The sequence below is a fragment of the Nerophis lumbriciformis genome, linkage group LG22 (genome assembly GCF_033978685.3).
Source record: "Nerophis lumbriciformis linkage group LG22, RoL_Nlum_v2.1, whole genome shotgun sequence".
Classification (NCBI taxonomy): Eukaryota; Metazoa; Chordata; class Actinopteri; order Syngnathiformes; family Syngnathidae; genus Nerophis; species Nerophis lumbriciformis.
In genome coordinates, this window is record NC_084569.2 from 1,841,925 (window position 1) to 1,864,958 (window position 23,034).

Genomic DNA, 23,034 nt, shown 5'->3' on the forward strand with positions numbered 1-23,034 from the left:
AGAGACACCCCAGATGGGACTCGAACCCACAATCCCTGGCTTAGGAGGCCAGTGCCTTATCCATTAGGCCACTGGGGCCTACGAGTCAAAGCTGCTCACCACATTATATTTAAAGCGTTAAAACTGTGACGTCAACTCACACGCGCGCAGTTGTCATCTCAATGTTATATGTTTAATACAAATACAACTTAGTTGTCATCTTAATGTTATATGTTTAATACAAATACAACTTAGTTGTCATCTCAATGTTATACATTTAATACAAATACAACTTAGTTGTCATCTCAATGTTATATGTTTAATACAAATACAACTTGATTGTATTTCAGCCCATTTATTTTTGAAATGGTATACAGTACATGGACAAAATATAGTCAGTGGAGAAGACACCTTTTATACCTGTTTCCCAAAAGATGCAATTCTAAGCGACAGATAAATATATTTTCATAGAAGCATTTTTTGGCAAGTGTAAATAAAGAATAAATAACAAAGTGGTACAATTTAAAATATTCAGCAGTAGTTCCCTTCAACGTTGCTATTTACAAGTAGTGTTTGCATTTTCACAACATGCTTTATGCAGATCAAGTTAGCACACGATGGAATGACCTGGATTCATAAAGACTTTGGTTGTGAATCTTTTTAGAAGAGCTCCCTTTTGTCGTGCAGCTGCAAACGTGCCAAGCAGAAAGTGTGAGAGCTGCAGCATCATCCCTCACTGCCCCAACAAACAAACATGGAGCACAAATCTTTAGCAGTCATTCTCAAACTGTGTCCAGTGGTACGCCAAACAATCACTTCATTAAATATTCAAACAGTGTTACTGTTCAAACTGTCATGTTACAGCCGCCAAATATATTACATATACTTGTTTAATAAAACCTCTGCCATGTTTTGGATGAATAGTTAAGCCTACTATGCTACTGTTGGTCACCAAGTGTGTTCTGAGGTGCTACTTGGTGAACAAAGTTTGAGAACCACAGCCCACTCCTGACTTAAAATTAGAAGGCACAAATCACATGCGCTTCGTAGGCAAAAACATTTGCTGTTTCCATCATAGTAATTTATCATCAACCTGATCAGGTGGGGAAAAACTATTTTTAAAATAAACATTAAGAGGTCCTAAAGCAGCATTTCAGTAGTCTTCATTCAAACATGATCGTCCCACCCGGACAACATTAAGAGTAAACATGAGAGCGGTGGCGCCACACACACGTCACATGACTCAGTCGTCGTCAATCAGTTTCTCGTCTCCGTTCTCTGCCCGGACGCCTTCGCCGCTTCCTCCTTCCTCGGCTCCTCCCCCGCCGTCCTCGCCCTCGTCCTCGTCAGTGTAGGCCAAGGACTGGCTGCTGTAGTTGATGGTGGTGCGGGAGAGGTCCACCTCGATGGGGAACACGTCGGCCTCCTTCAGCACGGCGTAGCACTCGTCGTAGTAGCGGGACATGCCTGACACGAAGCGCTGCAGCTGGAAGACTATGTCCTGGACTACAACCAAAGACAACAGAAAAACCTTTAAGATATGTGCACTTTGGGAATAAAGCACATTTTATTTCAAAATATTACATTGAGGTACAAAACTTTTATTCAGTCCCTAAAGGATTTTGCGGGATATTTTTGTGATTGTTGAAGCAAAAAAAGATCTGTTTCTCAGCTGGGGTCCGTGTGGACGGTACTCAGTTGTAATATCAGATCATAAAATATGTATGTAATATCAAACAAACAGAAGAAGTCTGGCGTTTAATTATAGAGACGTTTCTTAGGCGCAAAAATGAAGACTAATGTGGTGAAGCTGTATTTGTATTTGCACTTCATTGCTTTGGTTTTTAGAATGCCAATTTTCACTAAAACCTCACCTGGATGCTGCAGGTTTTTTTTTGTTTTGCACATTTTAAGTAATATTTTTTTGAGTGATGTTTAGTTGATTTTGTGTTTTGTTTTTCAATGTACATGCTTGCACATTTTAAGTGATATTTTGTTGAGTGATTTTTGTGTTTTTTCACAAATTAAAATGGGTCTTTTTTTAAATTTAAAATGTATTTATGTACATGTTATGTAAAGTTCATCAATAAAGCCATACACATACTATACATAGGTTATATTTAATGTGTTTGTACATTACATTAATTTGGTAATAAATGAATGTAAGTAACTAAAAATCTGAGGAGTCACTTGGGAACCGAGCCAAAAGAGCCTGCTCTCCAATCATTGAATATGACATGATTATATTTAATATTGAATATGATTCAAATCAGAAGTAAGATGACTAATTCAGTGTTAATAATTGATGTTAGGAACCCCTGATTTATCGTATCGTGGGATGAGTGTGTATATATATATATATGTGCATATATAAATCCTGCTACATCACAAATCTGCATTGCAAATACAATTATGCCACTAGCACCTAAAACAGGGCTATTCAACTAGCTAATAAAGAGGGCCGCAGTTTCAACATCCAAATGTGGATGTTTGGTCAGAAAGTGCCTGGGCAGGTTCTTTGAGACTGTGTTTACTTCATTGCAAAGTAAAAACATCAGCTTTCACACTGCACTGTCAATAATTCATTATTCTGCCCTCCCTACTCCTTTCCAGCGTGTGCAGCTAGTTAACAGCATGAAGAAAAAGAAGCTCCAGTTTTTGTCGAGGATTGATGTTCCTTCTTTTGAATTATCTTCCATCCGTAGCTGTTTTTCTTTACACTTCTTCATTTAGGTTTGTAAGACTGAAAATATAAACATTACAAAAGAATAACGTCCATTGTGTATTTTACATCAATAAAATAGGTTTAGTGCTAATACATTCACACAATAAACTACAAATGTTTACACAACATTCACACACCTAACATTGCACACAATGTATGTGACTTATCACAATTAGCGTTTTCGCCCTCTACCGGTCAAATGTAGCACTACATGTATTAAACGAGGTTTGATTGTACTCTCAGACAAAAAACAACACGACCACAAATACAAAAGACATCATGAAGTCAGCAATTTCAAAATAAAACCAACTAAGTATGTTTATGCCCAATATCTACTTACAAATGTTTGACCAAGTTTGGTGTGGATTTCTACCATTGTTGCTGCCTGTCTGGATCTATGTGTCCGTCGCTTTAAAGGTCCCACAGGAAACAATGACTGGAGCACAACATTCATACTTTGTTGTCCAGTCCTTGTTAAAAGTCTGATTTTTGCATTTTATTTGGATGTTTTTCCAGGTTTGAATGAGTAGTCTTCTTCTACTCACCACTGTGACACACTGTTGCCCCCTGCGGGGTGGCGGGAGTACTGCACACTTCATCAACCCTAGTTTGAATGGTTCCATCAAGCCTATTTAAGTGATTTTCAGCGGGCCAAATGAAAAGTTCTGGTGGGCCTCCAGTGGACTAGGCCTGGTCTAAAAGGCTGAATATTCTTATATTGCGGGCTCACTCTGATGATAGTGAGAGTGAAAGAAGTCCAACAAACCGTGCTTCTGGTCCAGTAGCTCGATCTTTTCCAGAACATCTTTCCTCATCTTGGCGAAACGCGCCCGAGCCTCCTGCCGACAGCGCAGCACCAGGCGGTACTCATAGTTTCCAGTGCAGACGCGATAGAGAGGTTCTCCCATGGCCTGGAGAAGACACAAACATTGTCAAGTGAGTGGTCTGCAGCAAGATGACAACTGGGACAATATGAACTCACAATGCTGCTGTATTCTTCATCGTCCATTTCTTTCACCTTTAGGCAGTATGACTACAAGACAAAGAGAAAGCGCATGTTTGCATGGTTCTGCCAGTCAAAGGACACAATATTAACCCTTGGGGAGACCTGCTGGGACCTTCCTGGGGGTTTTTAGTGCCTTTGAGGAGGACATCATGCAACAGAATGTTCATTTTAAAGGTCAGCAGGATGAAATTCGGCCACAGGAGTTCTCAAAACTAGCATTGTACGTTCTTTGCCAAGTTATTTTTAGCACGAGCTGTTGGGTGAGTATACTTTGGAGTTCCCCGGGACCCTTTTGTCCCCTATTGACTCCCTTTATAACAGCCATTTTTATATGCTTTAAACCTGTCATTTTAGAAGGATTTTTCCAGGAAAACCAAATGAATCCAAGCATTTCCCTTTGAAATACGTGCAAACTCTTTTAGAGGTGTAATTTAACCCCTCAACCACTCCATACCGCCAGAGTACCACACATTCATATTACACACATAATTGCTTTGGACCTGCCTACAAAAACCATGTTGATGAGTTGGTCGTGACAAGATTTGAGTGGATGTGGTTACAAAATATTATGTGAGAGTGCAAAAATATTGTATAGTTTTTGACATTAAAGACTGGGTTTTCTTTATCAAAAAAAGGCATAAAACATTTTTATTTTTAAAACAAAAAAAGTTGATCTAAAGATTTAATCATTAAAAGCAAAAAAAACATATATATATGTATATATATATATATATATATATATATATATATATATATATATATATATATACACACAAAAAAAGTTGATCCAAAGATTTAATCGTTAAAAGCAAAAAAACATATATGTATATATATATATAAATATATATATATATACATACATATATATATGTATATATATATATATATATATATATATATATATATATATATATATATATATATATATATATATATATATATATATATATATATATATATATATATATATATATATATATATATATGTATGTATGTATGTATATATATATATATATATATATATATATATATATATATATATATATATATATATATATATATATATATATATATGTATATATATATATATATATATATATATGTATATATATATATATATATATATATATATATATACACATACCATACCAACTTTATTTATAAAGCCCTTTAAAAACAAGCACAGTTGAAAAACAAAGGGCTGTACACCACAAAGAAATAGAGGCAAAGAACAGACTAAAAAATAACATTTAAAACAGAAATAAAAATACACATTGAAAAAGCAAATATAAATTACCCTAAGAACAATTTGTTAGATAAAAAACAGTTTAAAAGTTAAAAACACATACATACATACACATATATATACACACGGGTATATATATATATATATATATATACATACACACACACATATATACACACGGGTATATATATATATATATATATATATATACACACACACATACATACACATATATACACACACACACATGTGTGTGTGTGTATATATATATATATATACATATATATATATATACTGTGTATATATATATATATATATATATATATATATATATATATATATATATATATATATATATATATATATATATATGACTTATTTTTAAAACTTCTATGGCTGAAAGCATTTTGGAGGATCCCCAAGGGTTGAAATCTCTGACACAGAACGACATGAACTTACCAAATATTCAAACTTCACATCCAGGTACTTGCGAATGGTGAGCTTGGTGTCGGGTATGGCCTTGTGAAGGTAGGTGTTCAAATCATGGAGCATCTGCACAGCAAGAAATTAGTAGGACATTTTATTTTGACCACTGAAAGGTTTGCACAAAAACATACAGTATGTAGGATAAACTAATTGTCATCCATCAGTTTTCTATACCGCTTGTTTTTATTCGGAGCCTATCACAGCTGACATTGCCTAGTTGTACTATATACAGTGTACATTTAAAAAGATAAATAAATATAGCAGTAAAAAAAACGAACAAAAACATAGTTTTTATGATTAAAAATATCTGAATACAAATTTAAAAAATACTTTTTGTCACATTCTGGTCAGAAATATTAAAAACACTAAATACAGCAAATATTTCTGTTATTTCTCCAGAACCTTTTTTTGGCTTTGTTTGGTGAAAACCCTTGCAACCATTTACTGTACTTCTAAAAGCTTGTACTGTACTCATCAACTGGGAACTTCCTCAACCTCCATCTCACCGTAGGTGGACAGAGGGGCCTTTGGGCAGGGCAAGTTTATTTATAATCAAAAGAATCAAAAATCATATTTCAAAATAAAATCATAAAATATAATCATCATAAAAAACACTTAATTATTCCAATTTAAATCAAAGAGTGTAGATAAAATGATTTCAGTGGTCGTAAGCAGATCTGCTTCCCCCTTATTAATGCTCTTTTATGTGTAGAGACTGAAGTGGCTACAGTTTAAGTTCCCAGGCCATCCTTGGCGTGTTGGTTCCTTGGCGTCTTGCTAAAAAATCCTTCAGATTTGTTGATCCATGGTCATGAAATGAATTTCAAAAAGATTTGATGCTTCCTGAACTGATCATTTGGGGGGAATTTGAGGCCAATTTAAAGGACAGAGAAGCTGTTTCTACCGGGCACTGTGCTTGTTTTTAAATGTTTTTATTGACACAATTAATTTTTTACCTACTTCGTGTTTTTATGTTTATGTTGTAAGTCATTTGTACTTTTAACTATACAGTGGTGTGGGACTGCTCCTGTTTGTTGTTGCTGAATTTATGAAACCTGTTTTTGCTCTCCTATTGTCTCACATCTTCCGGACGATTCTTCCAGATTTTAGGAGCATGAAACTGAAACGTAGCTTCACTCGATTTGGTCCTGTCTCTGGGCGCCAGCAGGAGACCACTCCCCGAGGTTCTCAGAGTTGGAGAGGGTTCATATGGTTCTAACGTGTCAGAGATGTACTTTGGCACAAGACCCTGAAAAGACTTGTACACAAGCAGAGCTCTTTTAAAGTCTATTCTCTAAGCAACAGGAAGGCCTCTTTGCTGGTTTTAGTCAGGACTCGAGCAGCAGCATTCTGGATGTACTGCAGCTGCTGTCTTTCTATTAAGCTCTCAAAACAGATCCCCATAATATATTTGAAAAGACCTGGAGAACTTTTTCAATTATGACAAGTCCTTGACATTTCTGCCCAATTGCAACTACTGAGCCAAACCACACCCACCCTTTTTTTAAATGGATTTCTATATTTTTTTAATATACGGTATACCAATTATTTGTATTTTTTTTGTTGTTGTTATTAGTGCTTATTTAAATATTCATTTACTTATTTACAATTTACTATGGCTTGGTCCATCCCTTTTCTTTTCTTTGGATGGATGGATGGATATTCATTTATTTGTTTTTGATTGACTTGTGTTGTGTGTCTCTTTGCATTTGTCACTGAAGGTGTGGTGGGGCAGGAAAAATGTTACAAAGGAAGTACTTTAATGTCATATCTCACTCTTGTGTCGTCACCTGTTGAATAGAAAAAAATAAAAAATACTTTTGTTTGTCAAAAAACAAGCTGATATTCTTTTTGAGGAAAACATCTAAATCAGTGGTTCTTAACCTTGTTGGAGGTACCGAACCCCTACTTTAACTTTATATGCACATTCACCAAACACTTCTTTAGTGAAAAATAAAATGTCGTTTTTTTTCAAGTTCTAGACAAAGTTATAGATTTTTGGTAACACTTTAGTATGGGGAACATATTCTAAGTAACAAAGACTTAATTTAGAGTTATTTGGTTAGTGTTAGAGGGTTAGGGCCAGGGTTAGAGGGTTAGGGTTATAATAAGGCCATGCCGAATAAGGCATTAATAAGTACTTAATAATGACTAGTTAAGAGCCAATATGTTACTAATTTGCATGTTAATAAGCAACTAATTAATGGTGAATATGTTCCCCATACTAAAGTGTTACCATATTTTATTACTGGTGCACAAAATGAAGCGTGCATGAACATCACCTTGTTCAAACAACAAAACCAACACAGTGCATAAACTCACAACAAATTACACATCGGTAAATCAGTGTGACTTCTGCTGTTGTCGTATCCGTAATACGCCCGATAGGGAGAAATTTTTATTTACACGATGAGTTGGGTGTGTTTTGACCTCCGCCGAACCCCTGAGCCCGACTCACCGAACCCCTAGGGTTCCATCGAACCAAGGTTAAGAACCACTGATCTAAATGTAAGAAAAATCGCAAAAGTGTGTTTTATTTGAAGATTGTGGTAAATTGTAGTTTCTTCACACCTGTCAATGATTAAGTGACACTAATTAACCCCAAATAAAGTTCATCTGGTCTCAAAGGATGTTCTACAGAAGGAACCACAAGGTTAAGAGCTCAGCTTTCTCTGTACTCACAGGCTTGAGGGTCTTCAGCAACTGAATGCCGTATTTCTCGATGTTGCGATGAGCGTCGGCAAACTTCACAAAGGCTTCGCTGGCAGCGGTTTGGGGCTCTCGCACTCCGATGACAGAAAAAACATCTCCAAACGCTGTGAGATCAACCAAGGCGCACATTAGATGCTGTGTTTGCATGAAGAAAAAACAACCACTGGCTTGTCAAGTGTGCTCGTCACCTCTGTGCGTTTGTGAGAGCTCAAAAAAGGCTCTGAGCAGTCGCTTGGTGTGCTCCATCAGGCCTGAAAGGACGTGCTTATCATTGAGTCTTTAAAACAAAACTTCATTTAAATAAACCTTGGCCATACCTTTGTAAAGTTCTGCTGTTTTCTCCAATTCTTCCAGTCTTTTAACAAGTCCATCTGCACGTTAAAAGCATTGTTCAAAGACAATATTCAGTGTTGTGTATATGACAAGCTCACCGTTGCATAAAATAGCTCGACTGAGTCCCAGGGCGTCTGCGGTGCCAGAGCTCAAATTTTCCACCAGCCGATGTTTCACTTTTTTCAGCACTGAAATGCAAGCATTGGATGTAAAAGGTAGGCTCATGGTTTTATCAAAGATAGGATGTTCATGTTTTTAAGCCTTGGAGAGACCTGGGACCTTTTGTGGGTCTTTTTAGTTCCTAGGAAGATGACACCATGCAACAGAATGTTCATTTCAAACCTACAGGAAACAGTACGTGAAGCGAGGCGAACAAACGTCTACAACACTAAATATATAATGTGGCGTACCACAGGGATCAATGCTGGGACCAAATTGTTCAATCTTTACAGAAATGACATTTGTAAAGTTACAAAAGACTTAAAGTTAGTATTTTTCGCGGACGATGCAACAGCATTTTGTCCAGGAGAGAACACACAGAAGATAATACAAACAATAACAGAAGAAATGAACAAATTAAAGAGATGGTTTGACAAAAACAGACTATCCTTAAACCTCAGTAAAACTGAAATAATGCTATTCGGTAACAGAAGAAGAGAAAGTCAAATACAAATACAAAGACCGAATAGAAAGAGTAAATGAAATCAAATATCTAGATATAATGATTGATTATGAAGTGAACTGGAAATCTCATAAAAAATATACCAGATAAGGTGGCAAGAAACACATCATGAATAAAGCTAAATATGCAAACCCTTTATTTTTTTAATCGGAAATACTGAAATTCCACGTAATAGTGAATTTGCAAATAGCTAAAATGATGCACAAAGCAGACTATAACCTGCTGCCTAAGAACATACAACATTTCTTCTCAACAAAAGAGAAGAAATATAACATTAGAGAAAAATTTGTTTTAAAACATTCGTATGCATGTACAACACTTAATACCTTTAGTATATCAGTATGTGGAATTAAATGATGAAATAGATTAAGCAAATAAATCAATGTACTAATATGATCCAGTTCAAGAAACTCTTCAAACAAATCTTATTTATCTCACTATATGAAATACAACTTACTTCACTAATTATTTGTTTTTTAATGTTATTACTTATGGCGTATATTGTGAATACATTGAGAACAGGAAGTGAACAAAAGGGTTAGCAACTGCTATGGAAAGGAAAAGGGGTAGGATTAAATAAGCTCTGCTTCTTCCTACTCCTTTTCCAACATGTTGAAAAGAAAAACTGGAAATTGTGATGTATCATGTTGTATGCATGCATGTGTGATGTATCATGTTGTATGCATGCGTGTGTGATGTATCATGTTGTATGCATGCATGTGTGATGTATCATGTTGTATGCATGCATGTGTGATGTATCATGTTGTATGCATGCATGTGTGATGTATCATGTTGTATGCATGCATGTGTGATGTATCATGTTGTATGCATGCGTGTTCCAAATAAAATCAAACTCAACTCAACTAAATGTTAGCAGGATGAAATACGGCCACACGAGTCGTAAAGGAAGTAATCTCAAAATTTGCATTGCCAAGTTATTGTTAGCACAAGCTATTGAGTGAGTATACACTGGAGTTCCCCGGGACCCTTTTGTCCCTTATTGACTCCTTTTATAACGGCCATTTTTCATTATACCGTACACCTGTTCATTTTAGGCTTTTCCCATGAAAACCAAACGACTCCAAGCATTTCCCTTTGAAATATGTGCACATTCTAGTAGAGGTGTAATTTGACTTTTCAACCACTAGATAGCGCTGGAGTAGCATATATTCATATTGCCTTGAATGTGCCAACAACTAGTATCTAATAAACCATGTTGGTAGTGACAAGAGTTGTGTTGTGGTTACAAAAATATTGTGAGCATACACAAATATTGCAAAGTCTTTGTTTTTGACAAAAAAAAGGGGGTTTCTTTGACAAAAAAGGCATTAAAAAAACTTTATATCGCCGGATAGATCTGAAGTTGATCTAGAGATTTAAGCATTAAAAGAAAACAAAAGACATGTATGACTTCAAACTTTTATGGCTTAAACCCTTTCAGGTCCCTGGGACTTGTAACATTCACCACATTTGGGGGATCCCCAAGGTTTAAAAGCAGGCTTAAGACCCAGATTTTTTATTTGGCTTTTACCTAATGTTTAATTCTATTAAAGTCATTCGTACTTTACTTTTTCTGCTTATTACCGTATTTTTCGGACTATAAGGCGCAATTAAAATCCTGTCATTTTCTCAAAAATTGACAGTGCACCTTATAACCCGGTGTGCCAAATGTACAAAATAATTTTGGTTGTGCTAACCAACCTCGAAGCTATTTAATTTGGTACATGGTGTAATGACAAGTGTGACCAGTAGATGGCAGTCACACATACTAGATATGTGTGGACTGCAAGATGACGCCAGTAAACAACACCATTGAAATGTAGAACATTACACACGGCGATCAAAAATCCGTCAAAATGTTTTAGTACGACTTTGTTAAGCTATGAAGCCGCACCACTTGATGGATTGTCGGAGCATTACGGCTACCATAGTCAGACGTACTGTGCTTCAACATACAGTATTATTATAATCCGGTGCGCCTTATGGTCCCAAAAATTTGGTAGTTATGCTAAATTTAATTTAGTTCTATTTATTTATATATATTTACTGTCATTTGTTCTTACTGTTTTATTATTTTCACTTTGCAGCGTTCTCTAGAGGGAGGGAGCCCTCTGCATCCGGGATCGTATCGGCCATGGCTGTGGGGGCGCTTTGTGTCAGCGTCCTGGCAGCCGTGGTCTTATGACCTCCTGGTGCAGAGGGATCCTGTGATAGTGTTTCTTCACCTGGCTCCTCTGTACTCGTGTGTGTCATTAAGGCATTGTTTCTAAGTCTTTATGAATGATTCTATTTGAGAAAGTGTCAAGTGCAGGACTCACCTATGTCCAGGGACTTTCCCTGTTTTGGGTCTGCTTGCAATTTGTTGTAGTGGATTACTGCTTCGGACTGAAAAATAAAAAGCACAAAATAAATGGAAATAACTGATGAAAAAAAAAAATTTTTTTTTAAAAGACAAATGACTTTCAGTAGGATAGTTGCACTGTAGCATATATTTGGAAAAGTTAATTGTAGATATAACCAGGAAGTCATGATAAATAGGCAAAATGTTCAATAAAGCAATCAATTTATTTTTTAGTAATTGAATAATCTATCGACGAGTTTGTTCGAATAATGACTAATCGGCTAAAACGCACCTTAGTGTCAATGCCTGTTAGATAGAAAATAGTTTACTTTTTCTGCTTTCCATCACGATTCTTTTTTCCGAATAAATGCAAATTAACATTGGAATTGCATTTTTTTTTACACATACACATTAACCTAAATAGTTACACTTAGTAAAAGATTAATAGCCTCAAACAAATATAAATTTAAGCTTTTTTTTAACCAAAATTATTAGGACCCACCTTTTTAGAAAGGAGAGTCCTCCCAGATCTTTTAGTTCTAAGGCTGTCTAAATAACGAGAGGTGACTAGAATTGAAGATGAACAAATCATTCTACAAAAAGGAGTAAGTACAAACAGTTGTAATACCAGAACCGAACGATCTAAAGATCGGAGCAATCTCTAAAACGTTCACCCGTCTCTCATGCGTTTGTCCTCCTTGGTGGAGATCGGAAGTGAAAGTTGACTGAGCACACACCTCCTTCTTCACACTGCTAAATCATGACACCATCAATAATGTGTGTGAGAGTGCATAGATAAAAAACACAGGGTGCATTCATTGCAGGGTTCCTCCTTCATGTAATTGAATGTGGCGGACCACCACAACATTTTTTTTTAACTTGAAAACAAATTAAAGTATTATAAAATATTGTAGCTCCCAGAAGAAATCACACAAAGTCCGACGCTATTTTTAACTTGTATTACCAATCTTATGATAACTGCAACGACAATTCCAACAGGTTTTACCTCCCGTGGAAACACTTTCATCTCTGTGAGTCCGTGCTTCCCCGGACCCACAAGAACACTTCCTCAAATTTCACAAATCACCTTTCAGGCACTGACGGTGTGTTTGTGACCATGGGAAAAACTGACATCAAATCTAAACCACAGGAACATAAAACATTAACATTAGCAAGTGTGACGTGTGAGGAATTGATTTTTGTTCTTTTTTTAATTAAAGAATTATATGTTATATATATATATATATATATATATATATATATATATATATACACATACAGTACATGTCAGTGACGTGCGGTGAGGTTGATGGCTGGTGAGGCACTGACTTCATCACAGTCAGATTTACAAACATATGAACCCTAAAGAGTATCTTATTCACCATTTGATTGGCAGCAGTTAACGGGTTATGTTTAAAAGCTCATACCAGCATTCTTCCCTGCTTGGCACTCAGCATCAAGGCTTGGAATTGGGGGTTAAATCACCAAAAATGATTCCTGGGCGTGGCGCCGCTGCTGCCCACTGCTCCCCTCACCTCCCAGGGGGTGATCAAGGGGATGGGTCAAATGCAGAGGACAAATTTCACCACACCTAGTGTGTGTGTGACAATCATTGCTACTTTAACTTAACTTTAACTTTACACATACAAACTGTAGCACACAAAAAAGCACATTTAATATAAAAAAAACATTATTATGGTCTTACCTTTACTTATAAATGAAGTCCATGCGCAGCTCCTTTTGAACAAAAGCATCGATAACTTGTTTATAGAAGTCTTCCTTATCTTTCTTCAGTTTTAAAAGTCTGTCTGTCTCGATGGAGATCTTCCTTTAAGTATTACCTCCTGCTTCCATTGAAAGTCCAGTTTAGAAAACTGTTTTATTTTAGATATGTAATCCTCCATGTTAAATGTCCAGGCAAGAGGAAAAAATAAACGATCGCTGCTAACTGTTGCTGCTTGTTGTCACTTCTTCTGCAGCCGAGTAGTCGCAAAAATTATATCTGGGATCACTAGCGCCCTCTACCACCAGGAGGCGGGATTACTGCTAGCCTCACACAGTGCGTCTTCGCAGCAGTTTTATGATTGCTCAGCACAAGAAATACGTTACACACATACACTGTACATTATTAACCTCAGCTAACTAAACTATGGAAATGTATCATTTAATTCATATAGCAATACGGTCTCACTGCACAGCAGGCCAGCAGTTAGCCGAGTCATTGCGCAATCCATGGTGAGGCTCAACTCAGTGACGTGTCTCAACTGGTGATTTGAACGGCAAATGTGAAAATTCAGCGATTTTGAACAAAAATAATCCAAAACTGGTGAAGTTAAATGGAAAATAACTTTATAGTATAATCACTGGATACATATAACAATTTAATTTTTTTTTTCTTTTTACATTTTTTTTCTTTCCATGATGGCACGTGAAGCCTCGCCTCACCTGCCTCCCCATTTTTTATTTTTTTTTTATTTTTTTTAACTTTTTTTTTTTTTTAATTTTTGTAAAAAAAAAATTTATAAAAAAAATAATTTAAAATTACATTTTTTTATTAAAAAATAAAAAATAAAAAAATTTTATTAATTTTTTTTTTTTTACTTTTTAAAAATGTTTTTTATTTTTGTAAAAAAAAATTAATTTTATAAATTTAAAAAAAAAAAGTTATATATATTTCTTTTTTTTTTTTAATTTAATTTATTTTTTATATATATATATATGTATATACATATATACATATATATATATACATATATACACACTTGTGTATATATGTGTGTATATAAATGTGTGTATATAAATGTGTGTATATTAGTGTTGTAACGATACCAATATTTTGGTACCGGTACTAAAATTATTTTGATATTTTTCTAAATAAAGGGAACCACAAAAAATGTCATTATTGGCTTTATTTTAACAAAAAATCTTAGGGTACATGAAACATATGTTTATTATTGTAGTTAAGTCCTTAAATAAAATAGTGAACATACTAGACAACTTGTCTTTTAGTAGTAAGTAAACAAACAAAGACTCCTAATTAGTCTGCTGACGTATGCAGTAACATATTGTGTCATTTATACACTTATTATTTTGTACACATTATGAAGGACAAACTGTAAAAATTGATTATTAATCTACTTGTTCATTCACTGTTCATATCTGCTTGCTTTCTCTTTTAACATGTTCTATCTACACTTCTGTTAAAATGTAATAATCGCTTATTCTTCTCTTCTTTGATACTTGACATTAGTTTTGGATGATACCACACATTTAGGTATCAATCCGATACCAAGTGCATACATTGGTCATATTCAAAGTCCTCATGTGTCCAGGGACATATTTACTGACTTTCTAAACATAATATACATTTAAAAAAACGAAAGAAGATGTTGTGATGCCAAAAAATATTGGCGTAATCATAGTAGTATCGACTCGATATGTGCCTGTACTTGATATCATTACAGTGGATGTCAGGTGTAGATCCACACATGGCGTTTGTTTACATTGTGACGCCTGTGAGCTACGGTGTGTAGTGAAGCATGTTTAGCTATTCCTCGTCCTGCAGTGATAATGATACTTGTAAGAAACTTACTTTACTTGTCACCATGGAGACCAGGATTAGTGATTTAGAAGTAGCTAAAACACTGGGGCTGGACTTTAGCCGCTAGCTAGCTAGCCATGTCTTAAAGCAGCTTTTCCTGAGGGTGTTTCAGTTTTATAACTTCACCTTTATCTTGACTTTGTACACCACAATGCATCCATTCTTCCTTTTCTGTGTCTGCTTGTAAGTAATATATGTGTATATATAATATACATAATATAATTGCATATTTCTTTTCAAGTTTCTCTGATGGGATACAATCAAATAAAATGAGAGCTCCAGTAAATGTTTTGTCAAGCTGACCATCGCTGCAGGTGAGTCACTAACCAAACATTTGCGTGACATTGGATAAGACAATTAGTCTCAGAACCATATATTTTTTATTTTTGCTTGATAAATATTTCAGATTACCAGTTTGTTTTTTTAGAGGCAGTCATTACATACGTTTCACAAATATGATGCAAAGAATGAATAGTTGTAGTGAAGGGGCAACAGGAAGGATAATCCTTTAATTCACACACTAAAGCCCGCCTTTATCCCACCATGCAGGAAGTCATGACATTCCCTGGACATGAACAATGGGCGGTCAAAACAAATCCTGCACACTGTGACAATCATCTACTGAGCTGAGAGATGATTCGCACCGCCGAGCAAACCAGTCAAGCTTTTCTTCTCTGAAGGAACTCTACTCAAACTGTAAGTCATGGATTAGATTTTTGCTCATTTGACCTATTGGTCTTGCTTTTTGACAAATGTATTTGAGGTTGCCTTTTACTGCAAGAAATGTTCAAAATGAGGGCTGTCAAACGATGATTAATCACATTCTGTTTTTAGTTAAGTCATAATCAATCATGATTAATCGCACATGTTTTTCTAATCCGTAATAAGTGTACCTTTAACAGATCATTTTGAAGTTTTTAACATTGAACAATTTTGTGCAAATATATTGATGAATAGGAAATGATAAGTACAGAAGAGCAGGCATCAGCTCACATATTCTCATACTTTCTGTGACATCCAGGAAGAAATGTCAGCCATGTTGAAAAATGTCTCAACTAGAATTGTTTTTATTGAAATGCTGCGAATATTTCACAAGGAAACCTTACAATGTATGAAATCCATAAAGTTGTATAAAATAGAGTAGATGAGTTATTGTGATATTTTGACCAATTTTACCAGATTTGCCATATTTTGAAACAAATGTTGATGCTCCTCTTAGACACTAAATTAAACACAACATAAAACATTACATCACCTAAAAATAATGTTAAAAAAACGACTTCTAGCCTTGTCCAGCTGTTTACTGACATAATATTCATGTTTAAATCACTTTTACGGCAAATGAATAATGGCTCCAATATTGCTCATCGGCCTCCTTGACTACTAATAATCGGCATTAGCCCTGAAAAAACAATTTGGTCGATGTGGAGTTGAATTAGCGTTAACCCTGGTTGAAAGGTAAACTGAAGGTCCCTCTACAGCAATAAATAGTGTACCTGTACAGCTTGAATCATCTTGGCCACTTCCACTTTTGTCTTCCCCTTGACTGGTTTGCCATTGACGCCTGTGATTTCATCACCTGCTGCAAGCGTCTTATCCAAGGCTGCGGGCGTGTTGTCAAACACCTGACAAGCAACCGGAAACATCAGGTATGCTTACACGTTTGTGTTCACTTTTCATTTATTGAAGTCAAACCATAGGCCTGGGCGATATACACATTTTATCGATAGATTGGAGTTTTTTTGCAGACAATTTAGAAAAATTTTAAGAAGTAAGTTTATGTCCTTCGGGGCTCTCCCCTTTTCTTGGATGATTCACACACAAATAGCACATTGTGGCTGACGCAAAGAAAAGAAAAACTGGCGGCAGTGGTTTTGTTTTGCGGCAACGGGCATGGAACAAAAGACTGTGCGCTGCAAAGTTTGTTTAAAAAAAGACAGCAGCACAACAAACTTATTCCAGAGTCTGAGCCGAGTGGGTGAAGAAGAACATGATCACAAATCAATCAATGATCAATCAATCAATCAATGTTTATTTATATAGCCCTAAATCACAAGTGTCTCAAAGGGCTGCACAAGCCACAACGACATCCTCAGTACAAAGGCGTGGCATCATTTACGCAAGGTACCTTGTATGATTAAAAAGAGTGCGGTCATTAAGGATGTGGTCCCTAAACAGCCTGTTTTTATCTACCCATTAAAACTATTCATTTTTATCTACTAAAGTATTTTATTCAAGACACAAGTTTTGCCTTCAATTGAAGTTCAATAATGAATAACTTTATTTGATTACAACAAAGCATATTGATCAACATATTGGCAAAAGCATTACAGTAAATATGCCAGAAATAGCCAAAATAGCAAAATATAATCGGTTTAGTTTTTTAAATAATTTATTATACAAAGTACAATTCAAACAAAAAACTAAAAACTAAGAATAGGATGCAGTGCCATTTCAAACTACCAGTTTTGATCAATAAAAAGTGAAACTTGTTATGAATCATCTCTAACATTTGTATTCACCGGTTTCTTTAAAAAGGAGGGGGGAAAACTTTTTGAAAAAAGTCTGAGATTTTACTGGCCCAGGCCCATTAGATCACATTATGTGATACTTGTGATAGCATTATTCACTTCAAAAAAACTCCACTCACCTGGACAATGTAGAGACAGGGACAGTATTGAGCACCGCCACCGATGCTGATTCCAATTAGGTTGTTTGCGTCTTTTTTCAGACAGACCGTCCCAGGTACTGTAGGTATCCCTCTGTAATTAAATATAAATACATCAATCTTTATGTCGTATACGGCTCGCTCCTGTTTCCTCCTCGTATTCATAACCCTGCATGTTCAAATAATGGTACATTAGTATGAGTGTTTATCAGGCTTTCTGCAGGCATCAGCAGATCTAATTTAATGCTTTTTGTCCTACTGCAGATCCTTATTATATATAGTCAAAAGCATACAAAATTGTAAGCAACTGGCCAAAATTAGGCACTAATATTACTATTCTAATTACTCTAGTATGTTTTATCATTGTAATTGGAAGGTGATTAAAATAATTAGCCTATATAGTTAAGCAAACATCAAAATAAAAGGACCCCTCAATATTTCTGGGTAAAATAGCACAAAAATAAATATAAATATAAATCTTGAAGTGCGTTTTTTTTCCCCCAGAATTGGAAATACTTTTTGTTGCCGATTGCAAGTCTACCGGTATTAGAATAGTACCGCGATACTAATTAATCATATTTGGTACTATACCGCCTCTGAAAAGTACCGGTCCGCCAACCCTCGCGCCCCCCCCCCCCCCCGTCACGTGGTGACATTGCTGGTTTTACGAGCAGAGGAGCATGTTGGGCAGCGCACACACACAGAGTACTTACAAGCAGACACAGTGTGCAGACAGAAAAGGGAGAATGGACGCATTTTGGTGTAAAAAGTAAAAATAAAGGTGAAGTTATAACACTGAAACACCCTCAGGAAGAGCTGCTTTAAGACATAGCGGCTAACATCCATCCACAGTGTTTTAGCTACTTCTAAATCACTAATCCTGGTCTCCATGGCGACAAATAAAGTAAGTTTCTTACAAGTATCATTATCACTGCAGGACGAGGAATAGCTAAACATGCTTCACTACACACCGTAGCTCACAGGCGTCATGATGTAAACAAATGCCATGGGTGGATCGACACCTGACATCCACTGTAATGATACCAAGTACAATAGCATATCTAGTCGATACTACTATGATTACATCGATATTTTTTGGCATCACAACCTCTTCTTTTGTTTTTAAAAAATGTATATTATGTTTATAAAGTCAGTAAATATGTCCTTGGACACATGAGGACTTTGAATATGACCAATGTATGATCCTGTAACTACTTGGTATCGGATCGATATCTAAATGTGTGGTATCATTCAAAACTAATGTCAAGTATCAAAGAAGAGAAGAATAAGTGATTATTACATTTTAACAGAAGTGTAGATAGAACATGTTAAAACAGAAAATAAGCAGATATTAACAGTAAATAAACAAGTAGATTAATAATCAATTTTTACAGTTTGTCCTTTATGATGTGTAGAAAATAATAGGTGTATAAATGACACAATATGTTACTGCATATGTCAGCAGACTAATTAGGAGTCTTTGTTTGTTTACTTACTACTAAAAGACAAGTTGTCTAGTATGTTCACTATTTTATTTTTAGGAATAAATTGCAATAATAAATATATGTTTCATGTACCTTAAGATTTTTTGTTAAAATAAAGCCAATAATGCAATTTTTTGTGGTGCCCTTTATTTTGAAAAGTACCGAAAAGTATCGAAATAATTTTGATACCGGTACCAAAATATTGGTATCGGGACAACACAAGCTTCTCAACATAATTATTGCTTTTAAATGCCATTTTAGGCCTTAATTTTCGCTAAATCCATTTAAAGACATGCGGAAACCCTAGTTTAAGTCCGTATATGAAAGAGTAAGGCAACATGTAGTGGACTTCTTGGCACAGATCTGTGTAAACAAGGCTGCAAAAAAGGAAAACAAGTTAATTGAAAATATGGATTATTAATCATTTCAGTTTTGATGGTAAACATGATAGCAAACACTCACAATTTATCCTCTTCCAATTCAAATTCCATGTCTGTGAACATAGCACTCCTGTGCTGGGAACACCTGTTAATGATGAAAAAGAATGAATAAATGTGTTAATCATCTCCTTTTGGCGACATTGTGTGCCAGGGACTCACTGACAAAGCTGCTTCGCTCCCACTTGTCACAACATACTTGAAACAATACCACGACCACGGAACTTAATTCATACAAGTTAAGCAAATAAAGTGAGTATAGTACAAAGTACTAGACATGATGTAAAGAAACATCTGGAACATTTCCGTCACGTGACCTAGCTCAATGCTAACCGTGGCTAGTTAGTGTCGTTTTCTGTGCAAAACTTGCCTTTTATCGGGACGAACGGCAGCTGCTCGAACGCCAAGCGACGCAGCATCCCCTGTAATACACACTTTAATAAACCTCGCTCCTTGAATTCTTAGTTTGCTTCAAAACATAAATATCTGTCCAATGACAGGAGTACTGTTTACTTACTGACGTCATTTCCGGTGCTCGGCGGAAGTTAGCGAAATGCCTGAATCTCTGCGTCACGTTTTAGTTGTGAATTACATGACAAACTTTTCACAATTGATACGGTGATTTAGATTAGAAACGGCTATTGATGTAATTACCAGTAATTTAAAAAAAATCACACAGTTAGTTGTTAATCGTTTAGTACATGTTCATTGTATACTCCTGACCGCTAGATGGCAGCAAAGTTGACTAAAGAGCTCTACTCCAGAGAGCAGGTGTGTCCCCTGAGGGCCGCACGATGAAATATTAAAGCAAGCAGGGGACATTTTCATTTTCAAAACCACCCTGGAAAAGCTCCGTCATAAAAATGTTAAATAATACTTTTTTTTTCTCAATGCTTAAACTTCAAATATATTTGTTAATATAAAGTGTTTTTGCTTTTGTACTTTAAAAGAAATCCTAGATTTTTTTTTGATTTTTTTTTTTTTTTTAAAGCACACAAAATATTCAACATTTTGCCCCAAAAATCTTTCAAAGTGTAATATTAGATGTGAAGTAATTGGGGCCTCAAATAGTCAAATAATTCATAACATTGATTTGATTCATGACAGTTTAACAAAAAAAAACACTAGAATTCTCAGGGATCCAAAAGGGCCCCACTTCTAAAAGTGCTAAAAAAAAATGTATATTTTTATTTTTTTTACTTTTCAAGGCATTCATCTCCAGATCAAATGTTTTTTTTAAATTATTATTTAGTTTGTTTAATACCCTTTTTGTCATGGCAAACACACAAAATATGGCAATATTTTCCCCCAAAATATATTCAAAGTGGAATCATTGGAGCCTTAAATAGTTTATTTATGGAGCGATGGCAGTTTAAAAAATAAACAAATCTCACTAAAATCCCCACAGATCCAAAAGTGTCCCACTCATGGTGTTAAAAATAAGTCATACATTATTTTTATTTGTTTTACTTTCAACGATTAAATCTCTAGATCAACTTCTTCAGATCCATTGTTGATTGTAAGTTTTTGTTTATTTTTGTTTGTTTAATGCCGTTTTTGTCATATCATTTTTTTAAATGGCAAACACAAAATATGCTAAAAAGTGTGATATTTGAAGTGAGTTAATTGAAGCTTTAAGTAGGTTATTTGTTGAGCAATGAGAATTAAAATCAAATCAAATCAAATAATCATAGCTCTAAAAGGGTGTTAACAATAAGTCATATTTGTTTTACTTTCAACACTTCAATCTCCAGATCAACTTCTTCCGTTCTATTATTGATTGTAAGATTGTGTTTATTTTTCTCTGTTTGATGCCTTTTTTGTCATATACTGTATATTTATTTTAATGGCAAACACAAAATATGCAACATTTTTCCCAAAAAGTGCAATATTTGATGTGAAGTAATTGAAGCCTTAAATAGGTACATTTTTGGAGCGATGACAGTTTCAAAAATAAAAAAATCCCACTAAAATGAGCTAAGATCCAAAAGGGTCCCACTCTTGGTGCTAAAATAAGTCATACATTATTTTTTTGCTTTTAGTTCCAACACTTCAATCTCTAGATAGACTTCAGACCTATCGTTCATTGTAGGTTTTTGTTTCTTTTGTTTGTTTAACATGCCAAAATGTTCCCCAAAAAGTGTGATATTTGAAGTGAAGTTATTGGAGCCTCTAATAAGTCCATCATTTATAACAACATTGATTTTCATTCATCACTTTTTTTTTAGCAATGACACTTTTAAAGTAGAAAAAACATCCATCCATTTATTTTCTACAACTTGAGAATGATGGCATGATATTGTGGAGAATGATGGCATGATATTGTGGAGAATGATGGCATGATATTGTGGAGAATGATTGCATGATATTGTGGAGAATGATGGCATGATATTGTTGAGAATGATGGCATGATATTGTGGAGAATGATTGCATGATATTGTGGAGAATGATGGCATGATATTGTTGAGAATGATGGCATGATATTGTGGAGAATGATTGCATGATATTGTGGAGAATGATGGCATGATATTGTGGAGAATGATGGCATGATATTGTGGAGAATGATTGCATGATGTTGTGGAGAATGATGGCATGATATTGTGGAGAATGATGGCATGATATTGTGGAGAATGATGGCGTGATATTGTGGAGAATGATGGCATGATATTGTGGAGAATGATTGCATGATATTGTGGAGAATGATTGCATGATAATGTGGAGAATGATTGCATGATATTGTGGAGAATGATTGCATGATATTGTGGAGAATGATGGCATGATATTGTGGAGAATGATTGCATGATATTGTGGAGAATGATGGCATGATATTGTGGAGAATGATTGCATGATATTGTGGAGAATGATGGCATGATATTGTGGAGAATGATTGCATGATATTGTGGAGAATGATGGCATGATATTGTGGAGAATGATTGCATGATATTGTGGAGAATGATGGCATGATATTGTGGAGAATGATTGCATGATATTGTGGAGAATGATGGCATGATATTGTGGAGAATGATTGCATGATATTGTGGAGAATGATGGCATGATATTGTGGAGAATGATTGCATGATATTGTGGAGAATGATGGCATGATATTGTGGAGAATGATGGCATGATATTGTGGAGAATGATGGCATGATATTGTGGAGAATGATTGCATGATATTGTGGAGAATGATGGCATGATATTGTGGAGAATGATTGCATGATATTGTGGAGAATGATGGCATGATATTGTGGAGAATGATTGCATGATATTGTGGAGAATGATGGCATGATATTGTGGAGAATGATTGCATGATATTGTGGAGAATGATGGCATGATA

The 23,034-nt window shown here is 35.2% G+C and overlaps 2 protein-coding genes and 1 non-coding gene across 4 annotated transcripts in view; 1 reads left to right on the forward strand and 2 right to left on the reverse strand.

Moving 5' to 3' along the window:
* Positions 1–5: 5 nt before the first annotated feature.
* trnar-ccu (transfer RNA arginine (anticodon CCU)) lies at positions 6–78 on the reverse strand. Its single transcript has one exon. It is a non-coding gene; the product is annotated as a tRNA-Arg (tRNA).
* Positions 79–318: 240 nt separating this feature from the next.
* pick1 (protein interacting with prkca 1) lies at positions 319–20,226 on the reverse strand. 2 transcript variants are annotated; one of them, XM_061974469.1, is made up of 13 exons: positions 20,071–20,226; positions 19,726–19,788; positions 17,762–17,873; positions 16,608–16,736; positions 11,488–11,554; positions 8,586–8,675; positions 8,472–8,525; positions 8,343–8,405; positions 8,125–8,258; positions 5,416–5,508; positions 3,687–3,737; positions 3,471–3,615; positions 319–1,485 (listed from the first exon to the last, which is right to left on the reverse strand). In XM_061974469.1, the coding sequence occupies exons 2-13, from the start codon at positions 19,764–19,766 to the stop codon at positions 1,223–1,225; spliced, it is 1,242 nt and encodes a 413-aa protein (XP_061830453.1). In that variant the 5' UTR covers positions 19,767–19,788; positions 20,071–20,226; the 3' UTR covers positions 319–1,222. The 2 variants fall into 2 exon arrangements, with proteins under 2 accessions (XP_061830453.1, XP_061830454.1); XM_061974470.2 differs by lacking the exon at positions 20,071–20,226 and adding an exon at positions 19,863–19,954.
* LOC133615695 (galectin-1-like) overlaps positions 15,697–23,034 on the forward strand; it is a 12,793-nt gene continuing 5,455 nt past the window's right edge. Inside the window, exons 1-2 of the mRNA XM_061974471.1 lie at positions 15,697–15,807; positions 16,701–16,760. The gene's annotated coding sequence lies outside the window, so the exon portion shown is untranslated. The remainder of the gene's footprint in view (positions 15,808–16,700; positions 16,761–23,034) is intronic.

Excerpts from the sequence above, each read along its gene's own strand:
- pick1 (XM_061974469.1), bottom strand. The coding sequence starts at position 19,766 with ATGTTCACAGACATGGAATTTGAATTGGAAGAGGATAAATT. Across the intron at positions 17,874-19,725 it reads GAATTGGAAGAGGATAAATT|AGGGATACCTACAGTACCTG; the intron begins GTGAGTGTTTGC and ends ATTTAATTACAG. Across the intron at positions 3,738-5,415 it reads ATGTGAAGTTTGAATATTTG|TCATACTGCCTAAAGGTGAA; the intron begins GTAAGTTCATGT and ends TTTGTCTTGTAG.